This window comes from Culex pipiens, chromosome 1, assembly GCF_016801865.2.
Source record: "Culex pipiens pallens isolate TS chromosome 1, TS_CPP_V2, whole genome shotgun sequence".
Lineage (NCBI taxonomy): Eukaryota > Metazoa > Arthropoda > Insecta > Diptera > Culicidae > Culex > Culex pipiens.
The window spans coordinates 126,342,438-126,362,417 of NC_068937.1; the positions used below are offsets into that span (position 1 = coordinate 126,342,438).

Here is a 19,980-nt window from a genome sequence, read left to right on the forward strand (position 1 = left end):
ACATAAAACATAAAACATAAAACATAAAACATAAAACATAAAACATAAAACATAAAACATAAAACAAAAATATTTAACCGTCTTTTGTATGGATGATTAACAAAATAGTATGGAGACTTGTATGGAAGAAAACTAAAATTTCATCCAATATAAAAAATACATGAATTCCTACATTTTCTTCGTTCGAGAATGACAGAGAAAGTAAGTAAAAAGCAAAAAAATAAATTCAAAAAAAATCATATCTCCGAAACGTGTTAATGGATATTCGCAATTTTTTTATATGTTATGTAAAATATTACAAGGAATCAGGGAAAAATATTTTCAGACATAGGCTCTTTGGTCCCGAGACCTTGAAATCGGCAAATGAAATTTTCATATGACCTTTTGAAATATTCAGCTAGTTTTTTTGGACCTCAACATATTTTTCCTTAAAAGCCCAACTTATAACTTTTAGGAGCGGCCGTGGCTGACTGGTTACGGTGTTCGCTTTGTAAGCGAATGGTCCTGGGTTCGATTCCCATCTGCTCCCAACGAGAAATCATAGGATATATAAATCTTGAAACTATGAACATGAACGAAAAATCACAGTCGCTCGAGTCGGGGTTCGATCCCCCGTCCTTTGGATTGATAAGCAAAAATGCTAACCACTAGGCCATCGCGACTTGGTGAGCTATGACTGGAATTAGGAATACTGTTACTATCAACTGTATACGCGCTGGGTCCTTGTTCATTTTGACAAGGATTCGGAAGTTCTAAATAACGTTTGAACCCGATTGGTGCAAATGTTCTTCAGGGCGGGGCTTGTCGATAAAGCTGAAGTACCTCGCGCTCGGCTAGCCAGCGTAGAAATGGGTCACTGAAGCTCGGCAGAGCTAACACCTTCCAAATGCCTATGCGAGTTTTTTGCATGTATAGAATGTAGATCTAAAAATACATGGAAACAACTCTATTTGTAAGAAGCAACCGCGTGGTCCCGTTTGGTTGGTTGCACACACACACACACACACACACAAAGCCCAACTTATAACTTTTCTTTCGAATTGTGGCGCTTCAAAATTGGTTCAGCTGTTCCGGAGGTATGATTTTTTGAAAAATGTGGTTTTTGCGAAAATCGACGAAAAACGCAATTTTTTGGATCACCCTATTTCGGATAGGACCACCCTAATCGCCAAAAAAAGGGTCTAATTATTTGGGCCAAAGAACCCCCACTCTAAATTTGAGCCAAATCGGAGCACTTTTAATTTGGAGACTTCCTGTTTGACGTGGAATGGCTGAAAAAGGACCAGACCATAAATAAAAATTATTGGAATTGCATTGTTGAGCTTGATAAAGTCGTGTCCTTGGATATAATGTATTTACACCTCAAGCACTTCGAATATGAAATATTGCTTCGCATATGAAGATGTAAACCCTTCTGAAGTTGATAGCAGAACGTTCACATAGCTATTAGCTTGATGAGATCGAACTAGATAACAGTTGTGGCTCTGTTCTATTTTGTAAATTCAACCCTCAATGTTGGATGGATCGTTGCACGATGAACATCTGCTGTACCGTTGGATTGCTGGCAACCCTGGCCTTAGTGGCCTCTGTGGTAATTACAATTTTCTCAGTAGAACCTTTCGATTTTCTCTAACTTCTCCTCGTTCAACTCTACAACAGGCCGCCGACGAGGCACGCTGCATGCGCGAAGAGGGGGCCTCCGACGCGGACGCCCAGGTTCTGCGCGAGTCCCGGCCGCCGGTTACGAGGACCCAGAAGTGCTTCTTCGACTGCATGTACCGGGCGTCGCAGTTTTCGGACGGCAAGCGCTTCACCAAGGATGGCTTCATCGCGTACGTCATGCGGGTCGTCGGCCACGACGGGCTCAAGTTCCAGGTGCTGAGCGCGATGGCCGACAAGTGCGTGCACTTGGAGAGCGACGACCGGTGCCAGCTGGCCGCGGACATTGAAAAGTGTCTGTTCGGACAGCACCGGAAGGATTAGATCGTTGAAAGGGGTCTTAAGCGATGAGTGATGAAATAAAGCATATTTCGAGGACACTCAAAAGTATTTTTTTTAATTTTCATGCATTTCCTACACTAATTAAAAGAACATGGATTCTGAAAAAATATCGCTTTTTTATTTTAATACATGCATTCCCAAGTTCAAACGGGAAATCCCTGTTCTATCTACCCATCGCATGATCCTTTTACCTCCGAAAACCCAAAAATCACATTAATTACCCAAATTCATCAACCGCGCACTAATGCCATTTGATGAGACAATAACGACTTTGTTTTTCCCACGCAAAGGATATTCATCCTGCAAAAACGGGGAGGATCCGCTTTTTTTCTGACGTGGCTCCACCAAACCAAAGTTCCAAGTTGCGACGGGAGGCTCGAGGAGGTGAAAACCAGCCCAGACCGGCACTTCATTACGGTACTTCAGGTGGCACCACGTGGCAGCTGCCACCGCAGCACACCTTCATAATCCTCTTTTGAAGGTTGATGAAAATGATGAAAATAGAGATTTTCACCTGACGACACTTGGGGAGGGCGGAAGGGGTGGATTTGCCTCCCACGGGGTTCGTCATACAATGGAAGGTTTTCTGAAAAGTTCATAATAATTAATTGAAATTTTGTAGCATGATGAAAGGTTGGAATTTGTGTTGGCCCTTTAATCACAGCACATTGTATTAAGTGGAATTGCTGTAAAATAAATATAGCCTTCTGGGAAACGGAAGCCATATGCAGATTGTTTTTCCCGGAAATTTAACTCGTCGAATGGAGTGGCATGAAATTAATTCTCAAAATTTCACCTTTACAATGCTTGACTGTTCATGGAAGCTCACAGACAACAGGTTTTACACGTTATTTTAAATAAAAAAAATATATTTAAAGACAGATCGCCAAAACCTATGTCGGCTTATAAATTGTAAAAATCTTGAATTAAACAAATTCAGAGAGAAAAAAAAACTCTCGCAAACTCTTTTGACAATGGGCACCTGGGACGCGAGATCGCTCTGAAAGGAGAACAGAATTAATTACATCATTAATTATGGATAATCGGAGACCACCGGCTCACTTGGACTGGTAACTCGGCCGTGAAAGTGGCTCTGCCTTTCAAGTTAAACCCCAGTGGAGCAAAGTGGTTGGTGAAACAAAATAAGATATTTTAAATATTCAAAGTTCCATTTTTTTGAAAATATAACAAAATATCCTCTTGGTCACTAAGTAAAAAAATTGTAAAATTCCACAAAATCATACAAAAATCTTGTGTGTGGAAGACCACAGCGAATTATCAAATCATCTTATTCCAAGTTGGTTGGAATGTCAAAAAAGAACCATTTCAATGTAAATTTTCTTGCGGCAAGATTTGGAACTCAAGAAAACATTGTTTACAAAAAGAAAAAAAAAATTGGATTCTCACATAAACATAAACATATTTATATAAAACATTACAGTCTTTAAAGGGATCTTTGCTCTTTGATTTATTTTTAAGATTAATTCTCTTAAGAAATTTATTAGCATGTTTTATGTTTTTGACTACAGAAGAAGACTGTTTTCTTCATAATTTGTCCATACAAGACTCAATTCAAATTTAAATCATATAAAAACGCTATTGAAATATACAAACAAACCATGAGAACCAGGGATGGAATAATCGCAAAAAAATCATTTTCGCTTGCGAATTTTTTTCACCCGCGAATGAGAGAGGAGGCAAATCACGCAAAAGAAAATAACTCCCGAAATTTTTCTAGCAAATCAATCTGCTGATGATTTTTTGTGAATTTCCTTGTTAGCACCACTTAATAATATTTATTTCACTGTGTTTACACACATTGCCCATCTACAAATAGTGACAGGCCATTTTTTGACGTGTGACGTTACACTTGCATGTGTAGTAGTGAAAAAGATGTTCCGCCGAATAATCAAGATGATGATTTTTTTTAGATTCTTTTTACCGATCTTTCGTGCGCGAGAGAGGAGAGCCATGCTCCCTTCGGATTTTTTCTCTTGATGAACGTCCAAAGATTTTCTTTTGATGATGATTATTCCATCGCTGATGAGAACTAAATTTTTGATCGATTTGCTATCTTCAACAAAACTATACATATTGCTTAGGACTTCTCAGAGAAAAAAAAAACAGTAAAACTTTTGAAAAATAACTGAAAATTTGGCTTTCCCTGCGAAATCCCGTGAAATTTTATGTTTGTGTGAAACGCGTGAAAAAAAATAATCTCGAGTGAATACCCTTGTTTAGTTACTAGCATAGGGTTTGTGATTTTTGATGATTTCGACGGCGTTTAATCCGTGAAATTTATCAATTTTCTCAAATCATTTTATTTTTTCAAAATTACAACATATGAAATATTTCATCTATACAGACTATTTAAATAAATTTTATTAGTTTACATTTGAAGGCTTTATATGAACCACTTGAAGAATTGTTAATTTTGTTTTTTAGAAACTTTCTAAGTTTAGTAATATTTTCATTTGCTGCAACAAAAATTTTACTGCTAGTTTTAGTTTCAAAAAAATAAAAATAAAAGAATCAAGCTTTGTTTCATTCAAATTAAAATGAAGGATATTTTTTAACTTTGAAATAAACTTGTTTAAACAATTCAGATTTTTCTGAGTCCTGTTTAGCTTTAACGATATTTGATAATTTGGGTGGGCAATTCCCGTAAAAGTAAAAAAATATTATTTTTTGTTTTTGTTTTCATTTTGAGTGAAAATTTCGATTTTGTGACAAATATATTATTTTTGCATTTTAATTTGAAATTTAAATATAGAACTTTTTAAACTTTTTATTAAAAAAAGCAGCTCAATAAAAGAGAATACGCATGCCCTACTTTTTATTTTCAAAATATATATAAATCGAGCCCATCCATAAACCAACTCTTAGGAAAATTACAAGATTTTTTTTTGTGTCAGGTTCAAATTTATTGAAGGTGTTTTTTATATTATTTAAATAAAAGCATAAAAATCAGTTTCTGTGATTTAAACATAAGATTTTCAGAGTTATTATAACATTTTTCACGTTCTGCGAAATTTGCTTTAAATGTGGTCTTATGAAATTGAGGTCCCCGTGAAATTTGAAATTTTCGAGCGTGAAAAATCACTAAGCATAAAAATCATGTACAATTCTAAGGATAAAAAAGCTGTCTCTTATTTTTTTTTTACTATTATTTTTCAAAAGGTTGATTATAAACATTTTTATGCATGTTTCTATTGTGAAATTGACTCAGAGACACGATTTTGATAAAATTATCACCAGAAAATGAGATCTTAAAGTGTCTAAACTGCCTTACCTAAAGCGTTCTCAGTTTCAGATGATAGTCCCAGATGTCCCTACAAGCTCCAGTTTGAATCGATGGAATGGAACACTTTTTTATTCGAGTTTGAAAGATTGCCCTTTTTTCACTAAAATGCCAATAATTCCCTTTAGATATAACCAATTGAGAATTTTCACCCCGCAATTTGTTGCATTTTTAAAGCTCTTTCAGATGCATTTTGAATCTTTATGTTCAATTGGATTTTGCCTAAGTCTAGTTTTATAGGTACAAACAATCCCCAAATCGAAAAGTGATTTACAGATGTTTAGATATCTTACAACGTTAAAAATAAAATCAAAAAAACAAAACACACTACTAGTCGACTACAAAAATAATTTTAGAAAAAAAGTTATACTAAAAGTATTTTGAAAAAAAAAAACATATTTCTCAATTACATTTCTGGATATTAGAAGACTTTAAAATTAAATAAAATGTTATGAATTACAAATTTAAAATAAAATGACCGCATTTTTTATTCAAAAGATTATCTTTATTCCTTGAGATGTGATATTAAAAAAAATGCTTTTTCGAAGCTATTTTTGTAACCTTTTTCCTTCATTTGTGGAATCTTTTAAAAAGTCTAGATATCTTAGAAACTTTTTTCCTTTGTGTCAAAAATTCGAAAAGAGATCTTATCTTTTTGAAAAAAAGAGTCAAATTACAAATATTTTGTACGTTTTAATTGTTGGAAATAGAAAAAAAAAAAACAAAATTTTGATTAAAAGTTCCGGTGTAACCCAAAAGAACCCTAAGACCCGGGCAGACGGTAATAACAAAATGCATGCCATTTCAATAACAAATACTGTTAAAATAACAGAAAGTGTTATGGAATCTTCTTGAAAAATCCATTTTTGCATAAGGGTTTAATAACAGTGTATGTTATCAAAACAATTTTTTTTGGTCTGATATGGGTTGAAAGCCAAAACAACTTTGGAATAACATTTTTTGTTATGGAAGAATAGCTTCAACTGTTATTGGGATGATCGGATTAGTTGTTAAAATAACAAAAAATAATAACAAAGATTTGTTCGAAGAATAACGACAATTGTTATTGGTCTGTTATTACAATAACAATCCAATAACAAAAAAAAAATCATAGCGACGAATAACAAATCTTGTCATAAATAACATAAAATGTTATTGGTCTAGTATGTTCAAATATCAAAAAATGTTATTCCAAGTTTTTACCGTCTTCTCGGGGATGACAGCTTTCGTGAGTTGCGCGTATTCACTGACAGATGGCAAGTGGGCCTCGTCGGTGTCCACCCATTAACTACGAAACTCAAAATTTGCATAGGAAACTTTTTTTTCGTGACGGCTTTTGCGGCACGCTCACTTCAGCTGTTCTAGACTAATATTTGAACGTGGCGTAACTCTAAACAAGTTTTTAAAGAAAATGATTCCAGAATGCTTATTTTGTGGTTTTAAACCAAAACAAGGCCAACAAGGCCGGGGTAGGCTCAGTTTGTATGGGAGCTGTCAACATTACATAGGATTTTTTATTTGCATCTGCATCGTTCAGTTGTGTGTGAAATATTGTTAGGAGATTAAGAATACGTTTTAAAACACCTGTTTAAAGTTTCAGAACGTCAATAACTGTCAACCCGTTCTAACAACAACATCCTGAAACACCTGTCGTGTGTATCGTTTCGATTGCAACTAAAACCCTTAATCCTTTTCCTTCTGGGAAGACTTGAACACTGACGCACCGAGAAAACCGATGAATTATTGATGAAGAACACGCCTTCTTGGGAACACTTCTCGTTATGCTGCTGTCCTGTATCGACCAGGCATTTTCCCGGTGTTCTCTGGAAGAGTTCAAATAAAAAGCAATGTTAGACGTGAGTGATTCGGAAGAATTTGTCCAACCCTGGGTACAACGCTTTTCAGCTCATGTTTCGTTTTTTCTTCTACTGGAATTTCCAAGAACTGTTGGCTTTTCTCTGATCCAATTTTCCGGAATTTTATTGCCACCGTCCTAATCCGGGATTGTGTAACATTCTACGGAATCCTTTCCTGCGAGATGCGACCTTGGTCTAGGTTACCAAAGTGAAGTTTAAATTATATAACTGGTCGATCCGAACCAAAGGAAGTCAACTTCAAGCTCGCAGGACTTTAGAAAACAATCCACTTGCGTAACAGCTCTTCCGTTCGTTTCCCCCCAAAAGACCACAACAAAGTGATTTTAAGCCCTGCTCTGAAGATTCTTCCCCGTTGCTCTGTTTGCGTTCGCTCCAAAAGTGAAGAAGTGAATCAACAACCTGAATCCCTTAACGTTCTCTACCGAGAACCACCTTCCCATCCCCTTTGGGGAAAAGGAGACTATACTTTGTTTTCGAATTACAACTTTCCTTCTTCGACCTTCTGGTGCTCGGGCACGTGTTGCTCGGTTTGGCCAATCGGCCACCAAGACGTGACCTCTGGTTGGTCTTTTTTTATGCTTCCCTCGGAATCTACGCAGCGTAGGATTCCACCGATGAGAAAACCAACTTGGGAAAAGGCGGCAACTTTCGCATTGTTGTCGAAGCTTAATTTTCCGAAATTAACACAGAATCCCTGCGGTGGCAGACTTACTGCTAATTGAGTTTTCCGGTCAATTTCGATGGCGAGTGCGATGCCACGTGGGAAACGGGGTAAAATTAGCTTTCAATTAACAGCGGGAAAACAAGTTCTGGAGCGCAAATGGGACTAATGCCATGGGAGTTAAACCTTTAAAGTAACTGTATTCATTTTCAAACATGAAAGCAGAAAAAATCTCAATTTTAATCTTGGCATGGACATCGCTTGCCCCGAAATTTTACCTTCGAAAACTGTTCAAAGCTTACTCTCTTTGATCTGAACAGGTTCTTTCCACCTGATAGCGCTCCCCATAACCAGAGTGCAACGTTCTGCAACAGTGGCCGGTACCTTTCATCTTCGAAGTAGGGGGTTTCAGTCCAAAAATAGTCTGATAAAATGTTTTTGCTACATGCCTCGAGAGCCAATATACTTCTAGTGAAGCAACCGTCCGAGCTATATTTTGGTCACACTTTTCCAAAGTTCTCCATTCATGAAATGCAGCAAGGTTATCTGATTTTTGTAGGGGAGGCTATCCCTTGGCTTTTGGTGTTCTGGTGAAAGTTTTTTTTTTGCTTAAAAGAGAAACATTTTCTATTAATTTAAAAATATAAAGCAGCGATTTTTTTTGTGAAATGAAAAATTCACGAAAAATGTGTAAATTAGTAAAATTTACAACTTTATGCAAAACATTCGCAAACTCCTGAACTAAACCTTAAGAAAATATTTTTTTTTTTTGCAATTCCGTCGTGATACTACTTTTCCTGTCATTCTTGAACGACGAAATAGCCTACTTTTCTGTACCAAAAATAACAGAATCGAATAGCAACACTTTTCAAAATAAATGCTGAAAAGTTCTACTTTTCAGCACTCAAATGGGTGCTGGAAAGTTGAACTTTTCAGCACTTGTTTCGAAAAGTAACACTTTTCAATTTTTTTTAGATTTAAACGATTTATACATGAAAATTTGACATAAAATTTCACTCAGTGTGTGTTTTTTGGAATTGCAAAAAATGTTTTTTGCAATTCCGTCGTGAAACTACTTACTTTTCCTGTCATTCTTGAACGACGAAATAGCCTACTTTTCTGTACCAAAAATAACAGAATCGAATAGCAACACTTTTCAAAATAAATGCTGAAAAGTTCTACTTTTCAGCACTGAAATGGGTAACACTTTTCAACATTTTTTTGATTTAAACGATTTATTGACAAAATACATGAAAATTTGACTTATAATTTCACTCAATGGGTGTTTTTCGGAATTGCAAAAAATGTTGTATGGAACTCGTTGCAAAACTTGATTTTTTCAGCACTCGTCGTATTTATCCAACTCGGTGAACCTCGTTGGATAAATGTACGACTCGTGCTGAAAAAATCCTCTTTTTGCAACTTGTTGCATAAACTACTAGTATGGAACTCGTTGCAAAACTTGATTTTTTCAGCACTCTTCGTATTTATCCAACTCGGTGAACCTCGTTGGATAAATGTACGACTCGTGCTGAAAAAAATCTCTTTTTGCAACTTGTTGCATAAACTACTATTTTAATTATTTGCACCAACATAATTTTTTTGACATTTCCATATTTTTTTTTTGAGTTTTTCAACAGTGCTGTTTCAAAGAGCTTTCAATCAGTTAGTTATAAATTTATTGAAATCACCAATCCGCATAACTCACACAAAATCGGAAAAAGTTGCCCCGATTCTTCTTCGATTTGTATGAAACTTTGAACTAAGGGGTAATTTTAACCGTGATCACGAATCTGAGCTCCTTTTTTCTCATATATTTCGTGACGGAGGGGCGGTCCGACCCCTTCCATTTTTGAACATGCAAAAAAAGACGTGTTGTTGCAATAATTTGCAGCCTGAAATGATGAGGTCATGAGATGAAAATTTGGAGTTAAAGTTGATGGTGTTCTCAGAGTTTCGAAAAAAATGTATTTTGATTGAAAAAAAAAAATACAAAATAAAAGTTTTATAGACTCAACCATTTTTCGTTACTCAACTGTAAAAAAATGGTACATGTTATTTTAAGTGATATTTAATGTTAAATTTCCCGGGGTTACAAATTTCCCGGGAAACGGGAAATTTTCAACAAATTTCCCGGGAATTTCCTGTTTCTGATTAATCTTTTGCAACAAAATTGTACAGAACCTCAACTTTAATGGTCAAAATGAGTGTGAGGATCAATCAATGGCTTGATTGCTTGTAAAAAATCATGCAACATTGAGAAAATACATAAACTTTCTAATTTTCATGCCGTTTTTCAAATCGTCCTAAATGACAAAAAATATTATTAGTATTTTTGTTGAGAAGGATTTTTTTTAATCAAAGTTTTTGGACAGTGAAATTAATGCTCCACATCCATATGAATGGTTTTAAATTTGTCTCAGTGACCATAAAGTTAAAATGAAATAGAAAAATCAGAACAAGTATTTTCAACTTGTGAATGAATAAATAATCATTGAATTTACCTTAAAAATATAATTTCTAGCGCTTTTTAACTTGAAAAACTATTTCATGAAATCAGAACTCAAAGTTTTAAAATATTTGGAGCGAGTTTTTGAAATATAGTTGCATTCTTTGTATAAATTTCATATGATACGAAGTTGTTTTTTAATAGTTTTTTTTATGGTTTTATGATATGATTATAGTTTTATGGTATTCAGCGTAGTAAATTAATAAGATTTGATTTTTTTTGAGTATTTAAAAGAGGTTGAAATTAAACGATATTTTTTTTCATTTTTAACCCTATTACGCCCTTGGTAGCTCACGTGCTTCATTAGTTAATAACTTCTATCTGTTATTTCTCGAATACTTAGAAACAAATTCTTCTCACACAAACCTTTTTTTTAAATTAATTATATCAGTTCAATTTTCATCCAACTTGTTCAAGGTAAAAAAAAGTTAAACAAATCTCAATGTTATTTTCAAATCATATTACAAAAAAATCGTTTAAAAAGGTTGTCAAAAAAAATTATGTTCATTCCATAACAGCGTAATTTTTGTTGTCCAACAGCAAACAATTTTCCTAGTGGTGAATGCTTCAGAAAAAAATATTATCTGAATTAAACCTTGACATGAAATTTACAGACATGCTGATATTTTCAATTTAAACAGTAGATTGAAATAAATAAAATCAGGTTCAGGTTTTCCAACAATTATTTGTTGTATAATTTCAAAACATTTGTGCCAACAAGGTAAGAAAATGTATACTTCTGCAATAATCAGCAATAATCCAGAAGGGTATTTTTTTCAATTTGAACCAACATTTTGGTTTCAAATTTCCTATGAACAAACATCCAAACTTACAAAAAATTATAGTGTTATGGAATCTGGACGATGGCAGCTTTCCATTGCAATTGTAATAACATGAAATTTTTCACAAAATACGTGTTTTTCCAGTGTTTTGAAAATCCAGTGTTTCTTCTAAAAATACTCAAAATTATTAATATTGCAATATGGATACCAAATGATCGGAATTTTCTCATACATTTCGAAAGCAATTATTATTTTTCAAATACTCAAATATTTCACAAAACTCCGTGTTTTCGTTTAATTAATAAAAATTTCAGTTGTTCACAAGATGGGTGCCAAATGATAGGGATTTTTCATACATTTCGAAATATATTGCACATTTTTTTGAAAATACTCAAAATTTTCACAAAACTACGTATTTTTCAAAAGTATTCCAAATTACAGTGTTGTTGAAATATGGGTATCAGATAATCGGAATTTTTTGATACATTTCGAAAGCAATAATTGTTTTTGAAAATACTCAAAATTTGTATAAAACTCCGTTTATTTGAAAAGTACTAAAAATTTTAGTTTTTACATCATGGGTATCAAGTGATAAGGATTTTTTATACATTTCAAAAATATTAAACAAATTTAAGACAATATTTTAAAAAATCACAAAACTACGTATTTTTGAAAAAAAAAATACTTCAAACTACTTTTAATACTAATTACATGAAATTGTTCCCAAAATACGTATTTTTCCAGTATTTTGAAAATCCAATGTTTCTCAAATACTCTAATACTAAAAATTATTAATAAAGAAACATGCGTATCAAATGATCGGAATTTTTTCATACATTTTAAAAAAAATAAAAAATATTAAATACTCAAAAATTTCACAAAACTCCGTATTTTCGCAAAAGTACTAAAAATTTCAGTTTTTTTATATATGGGTACGAAATGATAAGGATTTTTGATAAATTTCAAAATATAAAACATTTTTTTTGAAATTACTCAAAATTTTCACAATTCTACGTATTTTTGAAAAGTACTCCAAATTTCAGTTTTTTACAATATTAAAACAAATTTATGAAAATATTTTTAAAAAATCATAAAACTACGTATTTTGAAAAAGTACTTAACATTTTAGATTTTCTACAACTGTTTATTATAAAGTTTGGATAATTTTTCATACGATTATATGTCTCACATATAGCCAAAATCCCATAAGCTCTGTGCTTCAGTTATGCACGCCTGGGTTTTGCATCCCTCATATGCCGTGCTAAACCGAGGCATGACTGTACAAAGCTGTAGAGCAAAAAACAAAAAAAAATATAAAAATATGGGACTACAAAAAAAAAGTTTTCTTTGTTTCGATGTTCGGGTCTAACATTTTGTTGTAGTTTTTGTTTAAAAATGTTTAAAAAGTCAGCTTTGAGTTAGAATATTGTTAGAATATTATTAAACTGTTCACAATTTATTTTTTTAATATTTATCAAAACAATAAGTTTCTACTTACAAAATTCCATAAGATTTATGGCCACACAAAAATGTTACCAAAGTTTTCATAAAACGACAACTTTCAGGATTGTGCTTTATAAAAAAACAATTGAATTAAATTGAACCAAATTCTTTCAAAAGTACGACATGTTTTAAGTTAACATTTTAAAATAATAATGGAACAAAAAAGTATTTATTAACGAATGTCTTACAATATTAGTTTTTAAATTACAAAGGAAAAATGTGACAAATGAAATCATCATTTTTTCAGGTTTAAACTTTTCAACTGCGGGATGCCAAGGGATAACGGATGAGTTTTTGCATCTACGACAAGGTGTGAACTGCTGTCCCAGGCGTTGACAGCAAACTTCGCTGAGTCGCTTGGAGGCTAGCTCTCTCCACACGGCCGTGGCTCGTTTGAAGTTAGTCAAGGTGTGTTGAACAAGTGCACTTTCAACTGATGGAAAATTTTCTGCACGTGGTGATTCGATTTATCTTGAAAAAAAATCTGAATTAATTTAAAACATTCAACTTTTTCCCTGAAAACATCAACTTCAAGTACGCAGCAACCACATCCAAATGAAGAAGGAAAAAAAATCAACCGTCATTCCATTCGAGGCACAATGAATTCATCTTTCCGACAGCAAAACCACCCCGTCTTGAATCCGAGCCCCTCACCGCTCTGTCACACCCCTCCGGGCGTCTTCTGCCAGTGTCAGAAATGGAATCAAAATTATACGTGAACTTGGCTTGGCTTGGAGTTGGTGGCTGGCGCTCAAGCGGTCGTCGAGAGCCCCACTGCTTTAGAATTCAATTTTCCGCCGGAATACGCTTTTCCCGAATCATCCAACCTCCCTTCCAGTTCTCGTTTTGGGGAGATTCGGAGGTAATCTTGGAGCTCGGAGATGACAACAAATATTTTTGCTTGCTGTTGTAATCCGAGCTGAAATTGGGTTGCTTAAAGTGCCTGGTTGAGGGTTTCAGTTAAGAGATTTTTACAATTGGAATAGATGTTGAATACAGATAACAACTTATCATGATTGAACAAAAGAACAGTTATAGTTCATTAAAGTATTAAAAGCAATCAAATCGAATGAAGCAAAGTGTGAGAATGTGCAGAGAAGAATGTTCAAGATAGGTAGTACACAAAGAAACAATAATCGATTGAAAGCTGGTGAAATCTTAAGTGGTACGGTAACTTAAACTTTGCATTCAAGTCGTTTTCAGGAATTCAATCAGTTTAAAATCTGTAGTCTGTTACAAAAATAGCCACTTCCGTAATTTCCTCTTCCATGTACTGCTTTTCCACCCAACCAAGCATCCACTTGCACTTCATTTCCCAACATCAAAGACAGCAAACATACACTGCCGATGGGTCACGACATGGTCCGTCCGTCCAACCATGCAAGAGTACCAACATAAACTTGCTCCTGACTTGTTTCAGCGCTCGAAAACGTGCAAATTTCTGGCCCATAAAAGAGTCATGAAAATTCGTTTTCCCACACCCATCCAATCGACAAATTTTTCCCCCCACTTTCTGGACGTTTATCCCCGAGCCTAATCATCACGTTCCGATCAGTACATTTTTTTTCTGTGCCAGAGATCCTTTAGCTACTGAGGCTATACCGGGTACGTGACTGCCACAGCTGATGCTGCTGCTGTGTGTTCATCCGGAAGCTTCGGAACATATTTATATGGCCGATGTCTGTGTACTATCTTTACGGGGGAATTCCAATCGAACTCTCCATCCCCCACTCTTCCCACTTCTTCAATGTCTGTTAATAGAGTAATTAAGCCATTCAGTGGAGAGTGAACAGATTTGAGCATCTTGTTGACGAAGGGAAGAATGGTGGAACACGGGGTGAGAAAACGATGTAACGAGCTTATATTGTGGATTGGAATTTGTGTCTGTGGTGGAATGCAGGGAGGGGGGGGGGGGGGGTGTTATAGAAGAAATGATGTGGAAGAGCAGTACAGACATTCCGTGGAAATACCAGAACATACAACAATTTCTGACCAAAAGATACAACAATTTTCTGATCGATTTGGTGTCTTCGGCAATGTTGCAGGTTATGATTAGGGTGATAAAGAAAAAAAAACTTTCTTACAAAAATATTCAACTTTTACCCAAGAACTTGATTTCGACAAACTTTACCTCTTTCGAAAAGATGTTTTTGTATTTGGCCAAATTATGATTCTTAAAAACTTTTTGTAAGTTTTCCGAAAAAAAAAATTATCCGTGTCTATAAAATAGATATAAGTATTGATCACAATTGAACTACAATGTAACACAAAGCTGAAGGAACTCCAACTCTGTTATGTAACTAAATGAAGTCATTGTAACTCGATAATTCACAAAAAAAAGTGATTCTAATTGAAATGAATTGAAGTGAAATTTGCGTGAAACTTTGTCTTAAGGGGTAACTTTTGTCCCTGATCACGAATCTGAGGTCCGTTTTTTGATATCTAGTGATGGAGGGGCGGTACTTCCATTTTTGAACATGCGAAAAAAGAGGTGTTTTTGAATAATTTGCAGCCTGAAACGGTGATGTAGAGCTTCCAATTTTCCGGGGTTACAAATTTCCCGGAAACGGGAAATTTTCAGCCGATTTCCCGGGAAATCCCGGAAATTCCAGGGAAATTTTAAATTTATTGAAAATTTTTAAGATCTTGATTTTAATTAATATTATGCAACAAAATTGTATAGGACATCAACATTAATGGTTTCAATAAGTGGAACGGAATCGACGTAACACCTTATTATGTAGCCCTCTTAAACCTTGCGGTTTCGTCAACGGATCCACAGACGTGTATCGTTCTTTTTGCGACAAGACTCCGCCTCCCGGGTCTCCTAAGTGTGAAGGTATGGCACGGGGAGAGGGCACCGAAAACCTATATTTACACTAAGAATTTATTTGCGTCCGCCTCGGGATTCGAACCGGCGACCTCTGGATTGTGAGTCCAGTGCGCGGTCCGATTGATCCACACAGGCAGGTTTCAATAAGTCTGATGATCAATTAACAGCTTGACTGCATGTAAAAAATCATTCAACTACAAGAAAATGCATTTTAATATTTTTTGATGAGAAATTTTAAACTTGCCTCTGTGACCAGTTTATTGAAATGAGAAAAAAAAATGCAGAAATTATGTTTTTCATGACAAATACTGGTTTCAGCTCTTGAACAAATGGGAAAGCTTTTAAGTGTTGGTTTTACTCGAAAAAACCCAATGTTTTCAAATATTTGAAGCAAGCTTTGAATATACTTTTGCATTTTTTGAGAACAAACAATAGAAAGAAATTTTTCAATGATTTTTTTTGTGTTATTATGCAACATGATTTAAATTATACGATACCATACCGATACCGATAACATCATTCCACAAAAAGTCTTCTATTTTTCACCTTTAACCCTCTAACACCTGTAGTTGCACCAGTGCTCCATAATTCTTTTACTTAAAATTGTAATTTCATTAGTACTAGGTATTCAACCCATTGAATTAATTCCTTTTGCACAAATTCGATTTTCATCTCATTTGATCATGGTAAACAAAAACGTAAAAAAATTCTCAATTTTAATTTGGAGGTAAGGAGTTAATATTGTTTTGATGAAATAATGTCAATCTGTTAAAGCTTACCTAATTGTAATTATTTAATCTCATTAAGCAAGATGTATTCCCAGTTGCTTCAAAAAATAATATTATTAAAAATAATTCTGATATCATAATTTCTGATAGTCTGGTTAATTATATTTAAACCAAACAATACATTTAATTGATCAAAATTATGATGCGTTTGTTCATTTATTATTTTTCAGAGCATTTTCAAAAAATAGTTCCAAAAATTTAAGAAAATGTATACTTCCGCTTGAATTTCGGGAATTCCCGGGAAATTTACAAATTTCCCGGGAAACGGGAAATATTTTTTTTCGGGAAATCCCGGGAATTCCCGGGATTTTTTTCCCGGGACGGAAAATTGGACGCTCTACGGTGATGAGATAGAAATTTGGTGTCAAAGGAACTTTTATGTAAAATTAGACGTCCATTTTGATGGCGTTCTCAGAATTCCGAGAAAAAAAAACGTATTTTTCATCGAGAAAAACGCTTATTTTTTTTTAAATCTTCTTTTTTTTTTTTTTTTTTTGAATTAAATATACTTTATTGAATCTTTCTTATAATAATTACATTTGGTTTACATAATAAGTGGTCAGCTGTGGCTCTTCAGCTTTAGTTTGCTTTTCGTGATTTAAACACTGTTCATTTTTATAACTTTAAAAGTATATGATTTATCATTTTTGTAACACTAGGTACAAAGAGGAAAAAAAAAATGTTAAGAAAACATAACCTAACCTAAAACTAACTTAAACTTACAATAAACTAAACCAATCCTTGAATCAAGGGGTATTCAGAAATTGCACATTTTTCTCTGAATTTCAAACATTTTTCTTGAATCTTCTGATCCAACATTTTAACTTCTGCTAATTCATGAACCTGACTTGATCTTGTCCAGCCAGGAACATTCAAAACCATTTTGAGTACCTTGTTTTGGACACGCTGGAGCTTCAATTTATGAGTTCTAGCGCAACACTCCCAAACAGGTACTGCATACTCAATAACTGGGTAAATTATTTGTTTGTAAACTGCTAACTTATTTTTCAAAGATAGCTTTGATTTTCTGTTAATTAAAGGATACAAACACCTGATGAGAATGCTGCATTTGTTCAATATTTTATCTACATGCTGCCGAAACAAAAGTTTCGAGTCAAGTATGAGACCTAAATAGACAACTTCCTTTGACCAGGGTATTGAAACATCATTCATTTTAATCAAAACATCATCCTTTGGGACAAATCTGGCCGATTTGGAAAGTGGAAAAATGATGGTTTGAGTTTTGGCTGCATTTATGCGAATTTTCCAGTCGCCAAAGTATACGGAAAGAACGTCAAGACCCTTCTGAAGACGGCCAACTAAATATCTGGTTATTTTACCCTTATAAATAACGGCAGTGTCATCAGCAAAAAGTGACAACACACCATTACCAGGAAGAGTAGGCAAATCAGATGTAAAAATATTGTACAGAAGTGGGCCAAGAATACTTCCTTGGGGAACCCCAGCATCAATGTTGAATAATCCAGAAGCAATCCCATTCAGAAAAACCTTGAACGATCTCTCCGAAAGATAGTGCTGGATAATTTTGATAAGATACATTGGAAAACCGTATAAATACAGTTTATGTATCAAACCATCATGCCACACATTGTCAAAAGCCTTCTCAACATCCAACAAAGCCATAGCAGTTGATTTAGACTCAAGCTTGTTCTGCTTGATGATTTTGGTTACTCTCGTAAGCTGATGAGCAGTATTATGTCCCTTTCGGAAGCCAAACTGCTCGTTCAAAATTATATTATTATCGTTGGTAAAATCCAAAAGCCTTGAATAGATGACCTTCTCAAAGAGTTTGGACAGACTACTCAAAAGACTAATGGGGCGATAACTTGTTGGCGATGTTGGATCTTTTTGAGGCTTCAAAATTGGTATGACTTTACCCAGCTTCCAATTGGTGGGGAAGTAACCAAGTTGCAAACATTTATTGAAAATATTGGCTAGATGTTGAAAGAACTGATCACTCTGTTTTTTCAACACCAGATTAAAAATGTTATCAAAGCCAGGAGCTTTCATATTTTTCATTTGTTTTACTGCAACTTTGACTTCCTCACCAGAAACATAGGAATCTGCAGGAAATTCAAAGGTAGAGTCATTGACTGTTGAAATACTATTGGCAACTGATGTTTCTTTACGGCTGGTCATGGAAGCGCCAAGATTATGTGAACTAACAAAATGAAGCCCAAGTGCATTTGCCTTTTCCTCGGATGTAATCAAAGGAGAATCCTCAACAATAAGAGGAGGAATAGGCTTTGGTTTGTTTTTAAGAACTTTTGAAAGTTTCCAAAATGGTTTTGAATAATTCCCAAGCTGGCTTACATGTTTTGAAAATTCTTGATTTCTGATATTGTCAAGTCGGTTTTGTATGATTTTGTTCAAATTGTTCACTGAAATCTTTTTGTCATAGTCCCCAGTCCGTTGATATTGTCTCCTATAAACATTCCTAAGTCTAATCAAGTGTTTAGTATCTACGTCAATATCAGTTACCTTAAAATTAACAGGAACCTCCCGAACGTTGGCAGCCTCTGCTTGGTTGATAGCCTGCTGGATCACCTCCAGCGAACGATCAATATCGGCAGAAGTTTCCGGGTGTTGATCATAGTCGATGTTGCTGTCGACCACTTGCTGAAACTGCTGCCAGTCAACGTTGTGGTAATCTTTCCGGGTTGGTTGCCGCTGCGGAGTAACGGAAGCTCCAACCTCCACAACCACCGGATAGTGATCAGAACTCAACTCTTCAAACACCTCAGGATGAGCCACGTTCTCAGCCATATTGGTAATGAAGAAGTCGATGATTGAGTGATTCCCAGACCGAGCCACCCTCGTTGGACGATCCGGACTCACAACGTTGTAGTATCCGTTTTGCAGATCGTTGTGCAGAATCACTCCGTTCCGATTCCTCCTGCTGTTGCCCCAAACTTCATGCTTCGCGTTGAGGTCACCAGCGATGATGTACTTTGCGCTCCGCCGTGTCAGCTTCTGGATATCGCTCTTCAGTTTTGCTGCCGAACCATCTCTGGAATTCACCTGACGTGGGCAGTATGCAGCAATGAAGAGTACCGGGCCAACCGAAGTGGGAATTTCCACCCCAACGGCCTCGATGATGTCCAGCTTGAAGTGTGGCAGCCGGCGTGGCTTGAGATCACGATGAACAGCGACAAGCACACCTCCTCCTCCAGAGGCGGTCCTATCGAGCTGCGTCGCGATCTTGTAGTTTTGCAGATAAACTTTTTCACCGGGCTTCAGATGAGTTTCCGTGATGGCAGCTACGTCGATCTCCTTCTCGCGAAGAAAATCCACCAGCTCTAAGTTCTTCCTCCTAATGGAGCAAGCGTTCCAATTCAGCAGCTTGAGGGACCTACGATCCATACTGGATGACGAACGAGGTCAGCACTTCAATCTGCTGGGTCTTGGTTTTGCATCCACGCAGTGCAGCGGACATCTGTTTGAAAATATTGAGGAGTTCGGTTGAGGTGTAAAGATCATTACCATTTTCCTCAACTGCTGGTTCTTGGGTTGGTCTTGGCTCCTGGCTGAAGCCCGGTGGTGGCGGTCTCGGCTCCTGGCTGGAACCCGGCCGTGGATGATTCATCTCAGCTCTCTTCCTGGGATCCAACGGCAACGGTGCCAAGTTCGGGACCTGGCGTCGCGGTTGAAGAGGTGGGAAATTTTGCTCCACCAGGGCTGGAGGAGTTCTACGACGCTGAGGC

General features: G+C 35.5%; 2 protein-coding genes across 3 annotated transcripts in view; both read left to right on the forward strand.

Annotated features, from left to right (window-relative positions):
- LOC120421797 (uncharacterized) overlaps window positions 1-19,980 on the forward strand; it is a 418,386-nt gene that overhangs the window by 26,586 nt on the left and 371,820 nt on the right. The window lies entirely within an intron of this gene.
- Window positions 1,515-2,034, forward strand: LOC120429297 (uncharacterized). Its single transcript, XM_039594526.1, has 2 exons — window positions 1,515-1,591; window positions 1,660-2,034. The coding sequence occupies exons 1-2, from the start codon at window positions 1,520-1,522 to the stop codon at window positions 1,981-1,983; spliced, it is 396 nt and encodes a 131-aa protein (XP_039450460.1). The 5' UTR covers window positions 1,515-1,519; the 3' UTR covers window positions 1,984-2,034.

Coding starts and splice junctions, on each gene's coding strand:
- LOC120429297 (XM_039594526.1), top strand. CDS start 1,520: ATGGATCGTTGCACGATGAACATCTGCTGTACCGTTGGATTGCTGGCA. Junction 1,592..1,659: donor TGGCCTTAGTGGCCTCTGTG/GTAATTACAATT, acceptor ACTCTACAACAG/GCCGCCGACGAGGCACGCTG.